This window comes from Abrus precatorius, unplaced genomic scaffold (genome assembly GCF_003935025.1).
Source record: "Abrus precatorius isolate BTA unplaced genomic scaffold, Abrus_2018 Scaffold9, whole genome shotgun sequence".
Taxonomy (NCBI): domain Eukaryota; kingdom Viridiplantae; phylum Streptophyta; class Magnoliopsida; order Fabales; family Fabaceae; genus Abrus; species Abrus precatorius.
The window spans coordinates 18599032-18618166 of record NW_020874439.1 but is presented as its reverse complement, the minus strand read 5'-3'; the positions used below and the strand labels follow the sequence as shown (position 1 = coordinate 18618166).

Below are 19135 nucleotides of genomic sequence, written 5' to 3'. Positions count from 1 at the left end.
TGGGCTGCTACTCTCTGCTTGGTAGACCGGGGCAGTCTCTTTCCTCTTGATGTCGTAAGAGTCAGTAGTGTGCCACTAAAAGCTGAATGATGTCATCTCATCTATTAGCTTGTATACATCATCTGGATCTTTTCTTATAAGGGACCCTCTTGCTGCAACATCAATTATGACCCTGGTGGTGTTTGATAGGCCACTGTAAAAGATTTGCACCTATCTCTATGTCGGGAAATCATGATGAGGACATTTCCTCAAAAGCTCCCATGCCTCGAACAAGAATTCCGCTTCATATTGTTGGAAGCAACATATCTCTGTCATGAGTTTTGAGGACCTTGATGGAAGAAAGTATTTTCCCAAGAATTATTGAGTGAGGTCCTCCTAAGTTGTGATAGAGTTGGCTGGGAGTGAGGCGAACCAAGCATTCACTTTTTCAGATACTGAAAATGAGAAAAGATAGAGTCAAATAACATCGTTGGAAACTCTATTATATTTGATAGTATCCGTCAATCAGAGAAACTTTGTTATATGAAGATTGGGGTCTTCGTTAAGCATGCCTCCAAACTGTATGGAGTTCTGGACCATGGTTATGAGTACTAGTTTAACTTCAAAATTGTTGGCCTCCACATTAAGGGCCGCGATACTTCAAGGGGTGCCTCTAGCAGTAGGTGTCATGTAATCTTGAATTGATCTTCTTCCTTCTACCATTCTTTGCTCTTTCACTTCTTTTCTTTGTCTATGAACCATTTTTTCAATCTCCGGATCAAATAAACAAGTTGTAGAGCACTTAGAACGGGTGAGCATACATTAAAAGAAATCATAAAATAAAATAAAATAAACAAAAATTATAAAAAAATAAAAAAATTAATAATAAACAAAATAGAATTAAAATAAAGCAAAACACAAATTGCTCAAATCAATTAAATTTGACATTTTCCTAATATTAAAAAAGTAATCCTCGGCAACGACGTCAAAAACTTATTCAGAGGGCAAGTGTGCCCATTGAGAAGTAATAATGGATTCTTAAATTAAGTTCTCAAAATATCGTCCCACAAGGATTATTTTCCAATTACTAAGATTTTCCTAATTCAATTGTTTGAGCTTCAAATTACGAGAATAGTCAAAACAAGAATTTATAAAACCAATTATAAAACTAAGAGCAAAGAATACAATGCATATCTTGGTTAAACTTATCGGAGAGGAACCTAGGGCATATGGGTTTTCTCATTCAATCCTTTATATTATTTTTCTGTTTAACTCTAAATTCAATTTTCTTGTGATTACCAATCATTCATACGAATACTATTGACACCCAATGGTTATGCAATATTAATATTATTTTCTCTAAATTAACATGTCCAATGGTCATGCAAGACATTAATTTAAGAAAGCTTAAGGAACCTATGAACTTGTTAATTTAATAACGATTAGAACAGAAAGATTGGTTTGGTCCATCTAATCCTTTATCTCGTTTTACCCTATAGATCTATTAATTAACTGAGGTATGATCGCCTGACGATATAATTAATTAGGACTAAGAGAGAAGGGCAATAAGATAAAATCTAATCACGAATGGAAATCAAATTTAGATTCAAACATCAAAATCCCATAAATTCATGACCGATAGTTCCCATAACCCTAGCTGTGGAATTAGTTACTCATGCTAAAGAAAAGAACTAAAACAATCATAAAAAAAGTCATAGAGAAAAGTAAACTAGAATGAGATGAGTCTCAGTCTTCAAGTACGGTCACTCGAAACTCTAAGTCTTGCCAAGAATATGCTAAAGATCCCCTCTAGAAGAGAGATGAGATGAAAGAGCAAAAGCCAAGTTGTAAAACGGTGTCTTTACGATGCTTAAGGTTTCCTTTTTAATAGGATTTGAAAACCCTAAAGACTCTTAATAATTGGGCTTCCCACAGAAGAGCACGGCCATGCAAGGCCTTAAACACGACCGTACATGGGCTCGAAGCATCCCTGTGCTTATTGAATGGGTCTGGGCGTGCTGATTGCTGCAAAGTTCTAATCTTCCATCAATTTAGGCCTAGAAAGCACCCAAAATCTACTTGCGTCCTCTTTATACCAAAATTTGTTATTAGGATTTAGTCCTTGAAAAGTTAAGAAGTTAAGATTTAGTCCTTGCTGTTAACTCCTCTTCTGTTAAGTGTTGAGTTGACAGACATAAAGTCAGCTTAGCACTGCCATATGACATGTCACATCATTTGTTTTTATAATATTTTTATTTAAAATAAATATTTATAAAAAATTCTTGAATATATTTTAACTATTTGCAAAAAAAAAAAAATCTTTTTTTTCTTTCCTCCAACACCTCTTTTTCAACGGCAGCAACCTTACCTCCCCTCACCCTTAACCTTCACCGTCACTGTCAACCTCACTCCCTCCCCCTCCTTGCAACCCCTCCACCCCTAACCTCCCCATGGTCCCTCTCCTTTCTCTCTCACTCCCTCCCCATTCCCCCACCCAACCTTCACCCCCACCTTTAACCTTCACTCTTACCCATAGACCCAAACTCACTCCCAACCCCATCCCCCATATACCTCTTTGCACTCCATAAACCCTTCACTCTCAAGGACTAACTCTCAAGAGCATAACCTATTGGTGGAGTCTGAAACTCAACAGTCCTTGATGCCTTACCTACTTTCAATAACAAAGTGGGGTTTAGTCAACATTTTATTCAATCATAAAATATATATTTGTAACCATCTTTAAATAACTTAATAAAATATAACATAATCATCAAATACATGTTTAGGAGGGGAGGGGGAAGGGGGGAGGGTGTGGGTTGGGGGTTGGGGGTTGGTATCCCTTGGCCCATTCCTAATTTGCCACTCACAAGAACTGAAAAACTTCTGCATTATAAGTCTCGACACGCAACAATGGTTTCTTCTGAGGACGGAGAGTCCATAGTAAGATTTGTGAGGTTCCTTAAATCATAAGCCTCAAATTTTTCATTCTCGCTACCTTTGTCAAGTTCAGGTGTTCACACACAAACACCTTTGTTTTGACATAGGGTGAAGCCACCAGCACTCTCGAAGGTGTCATGATTCTTGTTAGGTTTTCAGTTTTTGGGGACCCTTTCACTCTTTCTCTCCCTCATAATTTGCTTCCAATATAAGCTAAATTCATTGAACTTGATAGGAAAATGTGTAGAACAAAGTCCTCAAAAGTAGACCAGCAAAGTTGGATGAAGTTCTTCATGAAGGAGAGTGAAAGACACGAGCTTAAGCATGTGGGTTTTCTTTCCCTGTGGTTATGAAGGTTTATGTTTCCCTCTCTTACTAACAACAACCTAGGAACACATGTTTTCCTGGTGGCAACGCATTTTGGAATGTACTAGCATCTACAAAGAGAGTTTACTATTTTTTAGCAAGTTGTTGGGAGTGAGGGGAGGTGGGGCTGCTACCCATGAAGGGAAGGTGTTGGGAGAAAGAAGAAGAGTTTGATTATAAATATGTAAAATGTGTTCACGGATTTTTTTTGTAAATATTTATTTTAAATAATAAAATATTATAAAATAAATGATGTGGCATGTCACGTGGTAGTACTGAACATTTAACATATGAGAGTTAACGACAGGGATTAAATCCTAACTTTTTAACTTTTCAAGGACTAAATCCTAACAAAAAATTTTTATAGGGACTTATCTTAAAATATGCTAACTTTACTAGGACAAAAAACATAATTAAGTCTTTTATCTGTTAAGTAAATCTTAGCATTAAGCATTTATGTTTTTCATATATTTACCTATTATAAGTTTATAACATAAAATTATTGTTATTAATTTCCAATCTTTTATAATATTTGTGTTATATGTACTAGTTTTTGGAAGGTTAGATGGTGAAAGAGGTAAATATTTAAAAGTTTTATGTCATGATTAAGCTTGATAAATACTTTAACTTTTTATATTTTTTAAATTATTAATGTGAAAGGTTAGTCTCATGAATAATGTGAGACATAAAATTCTAGATGTAAAATGAGTTGTCATGATTAATAAAGATATTTTTCTATATATAATTCATAAATGATGTCGTTGAACATACAAACAAATCATATAATGAGGTTTTTTAAAAACTTTCTAAACAAAAAAATATTAAACACGCAATTAGTTATTGTGACTAATGAAGTTTTTCTAGCAAATCATAGATGATGTTGTTGAACATATGAACAAATCATTTAAAGAAAGTTGATAGCATCCTCACTGTGAAAAGACAAATTTTGAAAGGAGAATGAAAAGTTTGGACAAGTAAAGTCAAATAGTGCTATGCTATAATGTGTTTTCACATTATAATAAACTTTAAAAATTTAAATGTGTATTTATGTTAATTTTTTTAATACAAAATCATCATTCCTTAAAAAGATTTATCATTAAATGTTTAAAATAATTGAATGTATATTATTACTTAAATTTTTTAAATATAAATATTATTGCCACTATAATTTTTATTAATCAAATTATCCATATTTAAGAGATTATAAATTATCACTAAAAACAATTTTAAAATTTAACCAATTATAACAAAGGATAGTAAATGAATTAAAAAATAAATTTTAAAATTAGTTTTAAATACTTTTAGATTGTGATTAACATCGGTCAAAGTAAGTTAAGATTTCTAATGAGAATAAAATAAATTTTTACCTACATTTTTTGTAATTTTTGAAAAACTTTTATCACATTGAATACATTGAATAATAATTATTTATCGATAATATTTTTAATGACTATTTCTATTGTTAAAAAAATTATAATAATTATCATGAAAAATTATTTTTATTGTATTATTATACTGGAATATTAAATATTAAAAATTTTATAAAAATAATTTTAAATATTTAAAAATAATAAAATTTATAACTTTTTTATAAAATATAAAATAAAATAAATATTATTTCTTAAGAAAATATTTGTTTAATGATTTAACATAAGTTTTAAGGCTTGTTAATATTTTTTATTAAATATCAAAATAAATGCCTTCAATAATGAAATGAAAGAATAATTAGGCATATACAAATATGATTTGAATATTTATATTCTTTAAAGAACAAAGTCTTATTAGCCAAGTAGTAGATTTATTAAGCAAGTTTAGAAATGGTTTGGCACTTGAAAATTTAAGTTGTTTTTATTAAAAATTGTCTATAAAAAAGTATTAACTAATGGTGAACGTGTTCATAGAAGTTTTTTTTTTTTACTTTGTATCCTAGATATAATTCAACTCTTGAAATTATTATGTATATGTTAAGGAATTGCTAGCTATTATGCATTTTTAGTTTGGAATCAATTAATATATCAAATTAATTGGTATGCTTTTTTTAGTTCTCTTCTAACTAATTGGTGTAGGTCTAATTTGGCCTAGAAACCAACTAATAATAAATATGATTGGTAATTTGGTATGTAATTTTTGGAATAACATTAATGAAAATTTGGACTGATAAAAACTTATTGATCTTTAACAAAAAATTTCTTGCTCCTCGTTATCTTGCATATTAGATTTTAGCATATATCTCACACTTGATTTTTTATTTCAGGAATCTGGCACTTGTTCTTCTTATAGGATTTAGGATTTTACATATGTGAAGTGGTATTCTCTTGAATAAGGATCTTTAAGACTGAATGTTGTTAAATGCAAATAGGAGGGTGTCCAGCTGCTTGCGAAAGCCTTATTTGTGATGCTAATGACGATTTCGTTGTTGGATATATGTGTAAAATAAAACATTTATCTATCAACTTATGAATTAAATTTATTAGTAAATCACTTTTATTGAATCAATTAAAACATCTTATTAATTTGTTTTAATGTTTCTATTTGGATTTAATGTAAATAAAAGATAAAAATACCCAATTAAAGGTTAAATTCTATATTACCCTATGTTTCGAAGGAAAAAGTACTCTCAATATTAACAAAATTAAATATCTATAATAAATTATTAAACGAATTAAATGATTAAAAATTTATTTATACAATTTTAATTATTAAAAAATTAATACAAAATTTTCATGCATGAATTATCTTCAACTATGTCAGTTTCACCTTACACAAAAAAGAAAAAACTACAACTAATCAAATTATTATTTTAAAAATGTTTTCATACTTTTATTTAAATATTAAAAACTATAATTAATTATTAAATTAGTTATAACTTATGTAATATGAATGGAATATTCTAAAACTATTGGTAATAAATTTTGAAAAAATAAAAAAAATTCATAATCTAATTATTTCTTCCTAAGGTTTATATTTTAAATTTCTTGCTCTCTAATATAAGTTTGATTTATAATATAATTTGATCTTAACCCATTTCAGAAATATAAATATGGAACAAATCAATTCATAGTTTAATGTTATAAGAAAACAGAATTTATTAGGTTAATTAAATTAAACTCATTATTGTGATAAAATGTTAATATTTGGAATATTCTAAAGGTAATATTACAATAAATTTTACCAAAAGAATCCGATAATCTAATTGTTTCTTTGAAAGAAATATTAAACTTGTTCAACTTTTACGTTATTATATTTGATAAATAAAAAATAAAATTTATTTTAATCAACTGATTACCAAAATTTATAAGAAATTTAAATTCAGTATTGTGATGAAAAATTGGCATTGGATTATATATATTTGTAAGTAAATCAAATGTTAAATTACTATATTACCCTTATTTTGAGAATAAAATATTGTTCTTTATTATCGTTCTTTTATATATAAAGATTATCATGAAAATTAATAATTTTTAATTATATAACAATAATTTTCATATTAAATAATAATATAAAAAAATTTTACGCTGTTCAACGTATTCACATAAAGTTATCATATTTTTTATTTAAATAACTTGATTAAATATATATTAAATAGGAGCTTATGACTTCAAAGTTTACTTTGGCAAACTTTTCCATAAATTATTCTGTTAAGATAGGTTAAAGAAAAGTTACGAATGACAAAATCTATTTCATAAGCACAATTCATTTCCGTAAAACTTCTTCCATGCAAACACTTCCACAATAATGAATAACACTGTGGAAATTATTAAATTTTAGAACGCTTCCACAATTAATATGGAGGATGAATAAGGGAAAAAATTTAAATAATATTTTAATCTACTAAAATGAAATATACATATGCATATAATGATAGCATCCTATTTAAATTAATATTTTAAACGAAATACATAAATAAATAATGGAAAAAATTAAAAACTAAATAATAAAATAATTTAAAATATAATAATAAATATTATTTACTATATTTTCTATCAAACGAGTTACGACCATGAGGAAATCAATTTTATCACGGCGCCGAAATGCCCCTCGTGTTGTTGCCATCTATATATAGCCCCTCTCTTTGTTGCTCTCAATCCCACAACACACACACACACACAACACAAGTAGTGTTGTGTTTCATTCCATTATCTCCTTTTAACTTTTTGCGTGTAAGGCACAAAATGATGGCATGTCAAGAGTGGCCTGAGCCAGTGATTCGAGTCCAAGCCTTGGCCGAAAGTGGCTTAACCACAATCCCTGAACGTTTCATAAAGCCAAAGTCCCAAAGGGTAGCCACTAGCACTTCTGCATCAAACCAAGTTTATTGGTCTAACAACAACATCAATATCCCAGTGATTGATATGCAACATATCTATGGTAAGGACCATAGGCTAAGGGTGGAAACACTAGAGCGTGTTTCTGAGGCATGTAGGGAATGGGGGTTCTTCCAAGTGGTGAATCATGGGGTGAGGCATGAGTTGATGAATGATGCGAGGGAGCTGTGGCGCGAGTTCTTTAACCAACCACTTGAGGTTAAAGAGGAGTATGCAAATTCACCACTTACTTATGAGGGGTATGGAAGTAGGTTGGGAGTTAAAAAAGGTGCTATTTTGGATTGGAGTGACTACTTCTTTCTCCATTACATGCCTTGTTCCCTTAGGGACCAAGCCAAGTGGCCTACCCTACCAGCTTCCTTAAGGTACTCTTCCCTTTATCAAACTCAGATCAAATAATCTTTTCTGCACAATCATTCTAATTTTATATGCGTTTTCCCTTTTTTTTGTTAAATTATTTCCTTTTTATTTACTTATTTTTAATTTTTTAAAATTTGTGAAATATATAAATTATTGACTATTACCTTGTTAAAAATTAAATTAAAAATCATCACAGATCTATATTAGTTAATAATATTTTAAATAAAATTTCTAATTTTTGGGTTTTTAAAAGTACCAATTTTTAAAATAATATTTTCATTTTTTTCTCTCTCTCACGCTTTCCACTTTTAATCACTTTTTTTTAATCTATAATAAAATTGATAAAAAAGTTATTTCATTAAACTATGTCGAACTCAATATGCCAAAACTACGTCAGCTTCCTTTAAGATAAAGAAAAAAAAAATTGGATTATTTATTTTACTGTACTCCTTATAAAGGAGAAGAGAATAGAAGAGAGAGACACTTTCTTCTAATTAGTATAAAAGTGGCTGTAAAAGCAACTAGTGGTTAACCAGGTTCTTCTTTGTTTTGGCAATCTATGGGTGCATGTATACTTACTAAATGAATTTTGGTTAAAGAATTAAAAATAAAAATAATTTTAATTTTAACTAATATTTTTAGATCTTTAATTAATTAACACTTGCTTTACTAAATTATACATTAATCCCTTTGTACAACCACTATATTTCTGAAAATAGTTGTTATTTTACAATTTAAAAAAATTAATTTGTTTCTTCTAATTTTACTCTTAAAATAATCATTATCTTAAAATTTATTTATTTTTTATCTTCCTTCTCTATTCATTTGTTGTAAAAATAAATTTCAAAATTGGTATGGTAAAAAGTGTCATAATGCTTTAATAAAAACAAGACAGTTACGTACATTTGTTAGTTCTTCTATCATGTTCTTAAAGAAAGAATACGTTTAGTTAAATGGATGTAATTAAGTGATCTCTTTAATTGTAGACATGAAAATGAAAATCTGAGATGCTTGGATTAGACCCGGCAACTTGTAGTGTGCTTCACAAAGCCGTGTGGCACACGATGAGGATCTTCAATTTTTTTAGTTCTGATATTTAATTGATCAAAAAGCGTTTGGAGTTTTCAGCCATGCGAACTTGAAACCAGTTAGTGGGGTTGTGCCATTTCAAATGGTCTAGTAGTTAACACTTGTTTAACACTTTGAAACGTAAACAAGTACACCGTACACCCATATGAAAAACGTGGCGATTTCTATGTTAAAGACAGATGTCAACATAAAATAAAAATTATTAAAATAATCAAGGGAGAGAGTAGAATTCAAATAATGAGCTGTGTGGAAAAGATAAAGTAAACAGATGATGCACACACTCAAGTTTTTTTTATTCTTTATTAAAACCTACACCAAATTTTATTTTAAAATTTTAAGGCACTGATAGATGTTTTATTTAAAATATATTCAACCTACCCACAACCTTTAATCAATTTTAGTCTTTTCATCTGCTCAACTCACTTTCATAGTACTTAGATTTTAGATTTAGAGCTCATTGAAACCTAGCTTATTGCCTAACTATGATCGCTGCGAAAAATCTGCAACTTAGTTATTTTAATTTGGATCTATCTATGTGGTGACCATAAATTAATATATTGAGGACTTTTGCTTGTGTTCTTTACTTGTTGGAATTACATTTATGGGATGTACAACCTTATCCCTCCTAAGATGGATAACCACAAATACATGCACGTGATTGACCAAGGCAATGCATTATATATATATATATATATATATTTCAAAATGCATATTGAATTTCTAGTTTTGGTTTTACTTACTATTTTATTGTAATTAATATATCCCAGCAATGGAAAATGAAGAATCAATATATGTAAAGAAGTAAAACCTTGAATTCCATTGAAACATTTGTTTTCCCTACGTGTCTTTTGTTGATAATAGGCATGTGATTGCTGAATATGGTGAGGAAGTTGTTAAGCTAGGAGGAAAGATACTTGAGATAATGTCAATAAATCTTGGGTTGAGAAAGGATTTCCTTCTAGATGCATTTGGTGGGGAAAGTGATCTTGGTGCTTGCCTAAGGGTGAATTTCTATCCAAAGTGCCCACAACCTGACCTCACTCTTGGCCTATCCTCTCACTCAGACCCTGGTGGTATGACCATTCTTCTCCCTGACGATAATGTGTCTGGACTTCAAGTACGAAGAGGAGAAGATTGGATCACTGTTAAGCCTGTCCCAAATGCTTTCATCATCAACATTGGTGACCAAATTCAGGTCTCTATATTGAATATTCAAGCATTTTCATTTGTCAACCTGTTACATGCTCATTGCTTGATTAAGCTTCTTTCATTTTACAAAAATATTTTTGTCTCTACTTTTATTTTTTATTTAGTTTGTACTTTCAAATTTTATACAACAAAGTAAAAATAATAAAATTCTTCGAAAAAAATGAGAAAAATAATTTAAAATATTTGTAACTATTTGTGAAATAAATTAATATAGTTTTTTTTTTCAAATTTAACATACACTTAGTTTCTTTGTAGAGGTACATAATTCAACATTTAGTTACTGATTGTAATTATTAAATTTGCAATACCTTATGTGATAACTTATATATTCAATTTGCATGGTTAATCTAATTATAGGTGCTGAGCAATGCAATTTACAAGAGTATAGAGCACAGGGTGATCGTGAACTCAAACAAAGATCGAGTTTCATTGGCCTTCTTTTACAATCCTAGGAGCGATATACCGATTCAACCTGCTAAGGATCTTGTGACTGAGGATAGGCCAGCACTCTACCCAGCAAAGACATTTGATGAGTACAGACTTTACATTAGGACAAAAGGACCATCTGGAAAAGCGCAAGTTGAATCTTTGACTTCCAAATAATCTAATTCTAATTAAGTAATTTGCAGTGCACAGTCTATTAATTTGCATCTGAATAATTGATCATCTCACGTTTGTATCTATCGGATCCAATTAATTCCTACTCTTCGATGGAACATAAATATAATTATTGGATTGTTAGTTAAAGCTCTCTCTTTCTTCTTTTCAGTTCAAGGGTGAATTAGAAAAAAATAGAAACTTGAATTTGTCAGACTTGTCTTATTTTATTTATTTTTCTTATCTCAAATTTAATTATTGCCAAAGTCAATTCAAGAAAGAAAATGAATGATGGGGACAGGGTTGTTAATGTGGCTTCTCTATAGTTGCCTTAGTGGGATACTAACTAAAGCTCACTGCTAGTGTTGCTTAAGGAAAAAAGATACAAGCCGAATTTAGTAAATTTTTTTATGAGAAAAAAAATATATAAAATGAATAAAAACTTTTTTTATAAGTTTAAAATAATTTTTTAAAATTTTTTTAAAAAGATTAATGAAAAAACTTCTAAAAAAATTAAAAATTTTGAAAAACTTATACAAATTGAACTATGGCATGAATTTGAGCTATTAAAATGACACAACTTTAACATAGTTGCCTTCACTAGTTGCAGCCAACTTTGGATTATTGCTTTATGTTTATCTGTGGAAACAATCAGTACAAGTACTCTGCAATTGCCTTCTTTCATGATCAGCTTTTTTTTTAGTATAGAAGTTAGTGCTTGACCCGTTTGCACCATTAATGTCTCTTTGGTCGCTATTCCAGTAATGGTTTCTGTTTGCATGCTATTCTCATAATAATCACAGTGCCAAAAGAAATGTACCCAAAGAAAAGTACCAAACAGAGTGGCTGGAATATTACAAAGTAACGGTGGTCCTATCATCCACTATCGTTAGTCTTGTGGGGAGCAAAAACGTGTATGAAGACTTTGATATTCTTCATCCCCTATTCAAGCCACCATAGCCAGATTATCCACACGTTGTTAATGCACTCTATCGACTATATTGATTAATGACTCAATATTATATCGACTAACTAAAAAATTTCAATTCAATCACGTCACCGTTTGATAAAAAGTATTATATTCTCGCACTTACTTTCTCACTAACATTTTCTATATATAACTTTTTATGTTTTTTTTAAGGACAAAATTTCAATATTCTATAGTACCTACTGTTATTTTCATCTTAAAAACCTAACCCTACAGGCCATACTTTTTTGCTTTTAAAAAAATAGATATTGCAGAAGTACTAAAAATATATATCTCTTATTATTTATTTAATTTTATTATATCATTTATCATTTTTATATTCATTTAATAGGTGTGAAACAATAATTTCGATTTGATAAATGCCTGACAGGCTCAATCACTGGTCATTTTCGAGAAGAGCCCACACACAATGGGAATTTATGGTAAATATCACCTTATAATTAGGACAGCCATGCAATTCAATATATAGAAAGTGAAAACGATGTTTTCTTTCCTTTTTTATATATATAAAAAACTTAAAATGAAGGCCACCAAACAGTTTTGGGGTTTGAAAAATCAATACATACTAGTACTAGTCTTACGGTATTTAAAGTATAGGTTGTCCAAATATAACTTGAAATTGAAAATTCCAAAATTAAGACAACTTTTATAAGTGGATCGACCATATCAGTCAATAAACGACTAGTAATATTGTTTAGACAAAAGTTAGCGTGAATCACGTTTCATTTTATTAAGGAATTTGTTAATATCAGTCTTTACGGCTGAATATAAGAATCTATAAATAAAAAAAATTATAAAATAATACACAGTTATTATATTAAAATTAAAAAAATATAATAAATATTTTTCCTTCTAATAAAATTTTACTAATATTAAATTTTTATCCTTAACTCTGTTAACAAAACTCTTTTATTAATTAGGCTTCATAAACAAATATCAATCAATTGGACTTCATTATTTATATTTTTAAGAAAAAGAACTTTATAATATTGCAGTCACATGGAGAGTTTGCGGCTTGTACGGTAATTGAAATAGGATAAGGATAATTAGAATAAAAGTAAGAAATAATTGAAGTGAAATAAGCTCTTGATTCATGTAGTATTTGGTGTATATACGTATCAGGGTTCGTTACAGTGGTTTGACCTCAAACATGTTTAAAACATACTGAATTTCCGAATCACAGAACGATTATATACATGACGCTTTTAAGGTTAAGTACGTGACCAACGCGAGTATAATTGACACAAATTTTGCTTTACTCGAGTCACACGTCAAGATACATCATTGATTAAATTTTTGACGTCACTAATAAAGTCTTTTACTGTTTTACACTGATAGGTCTTAATCATTTTACTGCTTAGAAGATAGGTGAAAGATTGAACAAATCTTTGATGTTAATAACAAAAACTTCTATAGATTTATATTAGGTCTTAATTATATTTCAATTCTTAGGACATTTTGTAAAGTTACACTTTAAGGTGTATAATTGATCAAATTTTTAATATCACCGATAATCTTAAACTTCTCGAGTTGAGTTGAGGTCATTATTACTAAAGACTTTTACAATTTTAACCCAACTTTTTAAGTTGTCAACGTCACTGATAAATTTTTTTTACAATTTTAAGTACCTTCTCAAATACAAATAAAAAAATACACATAGGTAAAATAGTCAATAAGTTAAATGCATTGTAAATATAGCTTTATATTTATGGCCGAATCAACTAATTTCATTTGTCTTCCTAAATAGTCAAATATTAACAGTAAAGATGACTTTATATTAATTGTTAAATCAATTATATGTTTTCTTCATAATTGATCAAAGTCTATTAGTGATTCTACTATAAAAATAACTTCATATTCATTTTTGAATCAATTAAATTCATTTGTCTTCCTAAATAGTAAAACATCAACAACAAAAATAACTTTATATTCACTCATTTAATCAATTAAGTCCATTTATCTTTTTAAATGGTCAAAGTCAATAAATAATCTTATCGTAAAGATAATTTCATAGTAATCATCGAATTAGTTAAGTTCACTCTATATGAGCTTTGATCTTATAGGTTTGGATCCTAGGACAATCAAGCCTCAAATGTAAGAACAATCTCAATTGAAATCCTTTGACTAGAGAAAGTTCATCAATGTGATTGAGCATATCAATAGTAATTAGTAGCAGTTACTCTCACCTAGCAACAAATACCACCACATACATGTATCAAAACGTGATCTAAGTAGATATTAGCATTTAGCATGTCTCAGGACATGAGTTTAGCTCATGTCAGAGCATGTTCAACATGTTTTGACAGTTATTTTTTCTTGTAATTTATACACAGAATCTTAAAATATTGTTCAAGAGAAGGATGACATTTTAAGGACTTTTCTAACATTTATTTTAAAAGTTGCAAATATTATACCGAAGATTCTTAAGCAAAATTTGGAGACAACAACCCAGGAAAAATAATAATGCAAATACACAGTTCACTTTTGGAGACAACCACCCAAGTTGCAAATACACTGTTCACACATATCTTCAATACGCTTCCTAAATCAATACATCATGTTCACTTTTGGCAGTCTTATAAAAAACGTTGAGTATGTTTAGTTTCAACTTTGAAATTCAAGTTCATGTTTCATGTGCTTTATTATTTTTGAGTCATTCAATCAAATTTAACCTTATCTTCAGTGCAATTTTAGTTATTTTTCTATGTTACTTTTTTCGATGCTTTTTAATCTTATTAATTATATTAAATTGACATAAAGATCCCTTTTAAAGTTTGCAACAGTTATCAATCCAACATAAAAAAATGAATAGATAAGTAGGTAAGTTTAAGTACAAAAATTTCACTCAAACAATATGATAACTTAATAAATAATAATATAAAATATATTCAAATGATAAAACTATCCTTATAAAAAGTGTGCGATTGATATAATTTATTTAAAGAAAAAAAATAAAAAAATATGTTAATATTTATTTATTGTTAACTTGAATTCATATATTTTCTAAATATAATTAACTTCAAATCAAAAGTAAATATATTTTTAAAGACAAACTTTACAGTGAGATAAGATTTGATTGTTGTTATCATTATTATTTTTCACTTTACACATTTTATCTGAGAGGAGATAAATTTAAAAGCAATATTAACAACAATAATAACAAATGTAACAACATTAACAATAATAGTTATTACAATAATTTTAATGACAGTGTGATAATGCTAACAATGATAATGATACGAGTAATGACAATAATAATAATACAGTAACAACAGCTGTTAAAACAATGGTGGTTGTGACAACATAAGCAATAATTATGTGGAGGTAAAAATATTAAAAAAGTATGGTGGTAATAATAGTACTATAATGATTGCAACTTAAAACAAAGGTAGAAAAAATAATGATGATAACAATCATAACCATGATTATGAAAGCAATGAAAATAATTTTGATAATAATAATAATAATAATAAAACAATAATTGTTATAATAATGGTAATAGAATAAAGAAGTTACATAGTTTAAGATAAGGGTAAAGAAAAAAATTTGTTCTATCCTTTCTACTTACTAATCTAATTCTTCCTTAAAAATTTTTGAACTAGTGAATATAACTTAGATATGTTTATCTCATCCCTTTAACCCACCATATAGACTAAAATAAGATATAATAACTTCTTATATTATCTTTTTAATATTATTGGCTCCCAAACAAACTTAGTTTCATTAATTAAGAATGGGGAGAGCATGATTTCTCATATTAAATCTTTACTTTTTTTTTTCTTAGAGAAAAATGAATGTAAGTTTTTTATAAATACTTTTTAAAATATTTATAAAATATTCTTGAATTCAACTTCTCTACCTAAACATTTTGTCAAAGAAAAGAACTTATAAAAACATTTCTTGTTATTTAATTTTAATCGATATATGATGCTATTAATTCTAATTTAATCAATCGTCATCCTCCGGTACAAACTGAATTTATATGCACTCTTTTTTCCATACAACTTATCCTTCTGATTTTGTGACGCGTGTTTTTTTAATTTATATATTTAATTAAACTAGTATTTTTCTTTTTTAATTAATTATTCATCATTTAAAAGTTCCTTTCACTTTCCTTATTTTCTTTAGTCAATGTTGAATTTTATTTAGACAATATTAATCAAAATGGGTATCTATAAGTTAACCACTAGTACGATAACATTTTATCAATTAAACTAATTTTTGATATTTTCTAAAATTAGAAGATGAAAATGCAAATTTTCACACCTTTTTATCTAACAAAATTAAATCAATTATTTTATTTATTTTTAATTTGTATTTTACAATTTATCTATATTAAAAATTTGTGTAATTTATGAACTAACTCATGTTAATTATTTAGGCAAGTAATAATGAATTAAAAAATATTTTTAAAGTTTAATAATTCATGTGTGGTTGAATCAGTGTCAGGTTGCTCATAATTAAATAATATTTTCTAATATTAGGTCATAAAATAAATAACGAAATAACGTAAAATTATAAAAAAAGTATATTAAGTAAAATTTTTAAATTAATACAAAAGGATAATGTTTCATATTTTATCAGATAAAAAATACAATAAATAGTTAAATGATAGCAATTTATATATACATCTCATATATGAGTTTTTATTTATTTTAATTTTTTTAAATATCAAAAAATTAGTTAAAAAAATGCCGGTTCGAACTTGTTACCAGTACCAATTTAGAATTAATTTTGAACGAGTTATCGATTTTTTGTTCTACCAATATCCGGAGTTCAAACCAACGACTTGACCAATTTTTAATTTCAAAATCAATGTATTAAATTTACAAAATTATACATATTTGTTTGTGCTAATAAACCAACCCTTACGTTATCTACATTAAAATATGTTAAATGAATTATAACATTATTTCTTTGTATTAAATTCATTAGAGGAAGAAAAGATAGATCATAATATGGCTAAATTATATCCATGTTAATACATTGGGATTAATTATACTCGATGTCATATTATCATAGCTAACACAGATAATGAAATTAATTCTTATTTTAAGAATGTAAGAACTATAAATTCTAAACATACAAATTATATAAAGATAATACAATTAAAAGTTAATTAGTAATTAAATATGAAAAATTAAAAATGTAGTGTAATTTTTTAATAATTTTAACCATTTAAATAAAATTCAAAAGTTTATAATTATGGTTCTTATTTGTCACCAGTGTTCTCACATGAATACTTTTATATACTAAAAATAACGCACATTAGAAATGAGACTACACGTATTATAGCTTAAGAGTTGAACATGGATATTTGTATCATCTCATCTCGTTTAATTGATTTTTTTTTTTTTAGTAATTGACACGTACAAATTTTTTAATCTATAAGATTTTCTCTAATTTTCCCTTCTACGTATGAAACAAAATGTTAAAAATGTCGACGTATCAAATTTAGAATTGTTGCAAGCGCCGACGAATAATATATGGATGGAAAAGAAATTGCGTAACGGTAAGAAAATGGCCATATACGAGGCTATATTGGAGAGGTGTATTGTTAGAAAATTGAAAAGAAAAAGAAAATGGGAACCTTAAGTAGTGGCTGTCACAGTTTTCAACCTTTATACCTATAGCATTCAATGTATTTGGAAGCAAGAGATAATAAATAAAGGTACGCATAATGATGTGTCCCATAAAAAGACTAAATTTTGTGGTCAAATGAGAACTTATTTTTATTTTGCTCAAGTTGACAATATTTTCTTCGCATCAAAGGATAACTATTTCCCTTTTAGCTTGGGCACTAAACATGAGCAAGGACACATTATTAAGTGTATACAATTTGTTACAAGATGAAGAATATATCTCACAGGCATCTGAAAAAGCAAAACATTCATTGGAAACATCACGTTTGTAATTGCAATAACTCTTCAAGATGTATTAACTTTAGTTAAAAACAACAACTTTTCCTATTATTAACCCTTGTTAAACTTCTGTTAGTAATAATAAATTACTCTGTCATTGTTAGAAATTTGTTAGTTAAGTTAGTCATATCTTCTTTATTTTCTTCTTCTCAAAGTTGTATATATATTCTTAATTCTTATTAATAAAGATATGATATTATTTAGCAAAATTTCCTTAATATGGTATCAGTGAAAACTTCCGCTCTCTCTCTCTAATAAACAATCAAGATTCTGCTTCATTTCCTTGGTGTTCTTTCTTCAACTTGTGCATTTCTGCTTCTGTTTTTTTCTCCCTTGAAGCTATGGCTCAAGTTCCTCCCATGGATGAAGCTTACAACCCTTATGTTTTGCATCCTTCAGAAATTATACATTCTCTTGGCATGTCTAAACAACAGAATTTGCTTTCAATGCTAGCCACTTAGATCTCTTAGTTTGCTAAACCCGCTATTACTGGTGAATTCTCAGGAGGTATCATCAATAACTCTAGTGAAAATAACCCATTCCTTAAGCAATCCTTAGGTTATTGACTTAGGTGCCACAAAACATATCACTTGCACTCCCCATCATTTTACTTCTTTATTACCTGTTATGAATACATATATTTTGTTGCCTGATCATAGCAAAGTTGTTGTACAAGGAATTGGTGACATAAAACTATTCCCTAACTTGTTACTAAAAAATGTTTTTTTCATTCCATCCTTTAGAGTCAATCTTATATAAGTTTTTGCTGCTACTATTACATCAAATTTCTTTTTTCTCTTTAATTCTAACCATTGCTTAATCCAGGACCCAAATTCTCAGATGATTGGTAAGGCTAGCCTTGAAGATAAGCTTTATATCTTGAAGATCCATTCAAATATTGGTGTAGTTCACAGCTACACTTACACAAATAATGTTACCATTGATATTTGGCATTCTAGACTAGGCCACATTTCTACTTCTAGGCTACAATTGTTACAGTCTTTACTTCCCACTTGTAAAACAAATAAAAAAGCATGTATGCATACTAATACCTATACTATCTGCCCTTTAGCAAAACAAAGAAGATTGTCTTTTATCTTGGTAACACTCCTATTTTGTTATTTATTAATTTTGTATTTTGTGTGAATTGTTAATGCTTGTTACTTAAAATTAGGAGAGTTTTAGGTGTGTGAGTTGCAGGATTTCTCGCTATAGCGAGATGTGTCTTGCTATAGCGACAAACGAGCGTCCAGAATTAGGCTCTTTAACGCTCTCTTGCTATAGCGAGAATGTTCTTACTGCAACGAGGATACTCTCGCTTTAGCGAGAAGTTCTCACTATAGCTAGAATGACAGACAGCAAAG

General features: G+C 28.4%; 1 protein-coding gene and 1 pseudogene across 1 annotated transcript; both read left to right on the top strand.

The window, feature by feature from the left end:
- Positions 1 to 226: 226 nt before the first annotated feature.
- On the top strand, positions 227 to 321 carry LOC113851782 (annotated as a pseudogene).
- A 7058-nt stretch (positions 322 to 7379) lies between these two features.
- On the top strand, positions 7380 to 10972 carry LOC113850072 (probable 2-oxoglutarate-dependent dioxygenase At3g111800). Its single transcript, XM_027480408.1, has 3 exons — positions 7380 to 7972; positions 9918 to 10251; positions 10623 to 10972. The coding sequence occupies exons 1-3, from the start codon at positions 7455 to 7457 to the stop codon at positions 10866 to 10868; spliced, it is 1098 nt and encodes a 365-aa protein (XP_027336209.1). The 5' UTR covers positions 7380 to 7454; the 3' UTR covers positions 10869 to 10972.
- The last annotated feature ends 8163 nt before the right edge of the window (positions 10973 to 19135 follow it).

Coding starts and splice junctions, on each gene's coding strand:
- LOC113850072 (XM_027480408.1), top strand. CDS start 7,455: ATGATGGCATGTCAAGAGTGGCCTGAGCCAGTGATTCGAGTCCAAGCC. Junction 7,973..9,917: donor ACCCTACCAGCTTCCTTAAG/GTACTCTTCCCT, acceptor TGTTGATAATAG/GCATGTGATTGCTGAATATG. Junction 10,252..10,622: donor ACATTGGTGACCAAATTCAG/GTCTCTATATTG, acceptor ATCTAATTATAG/GTGCTGAGCAATGCAATTTA.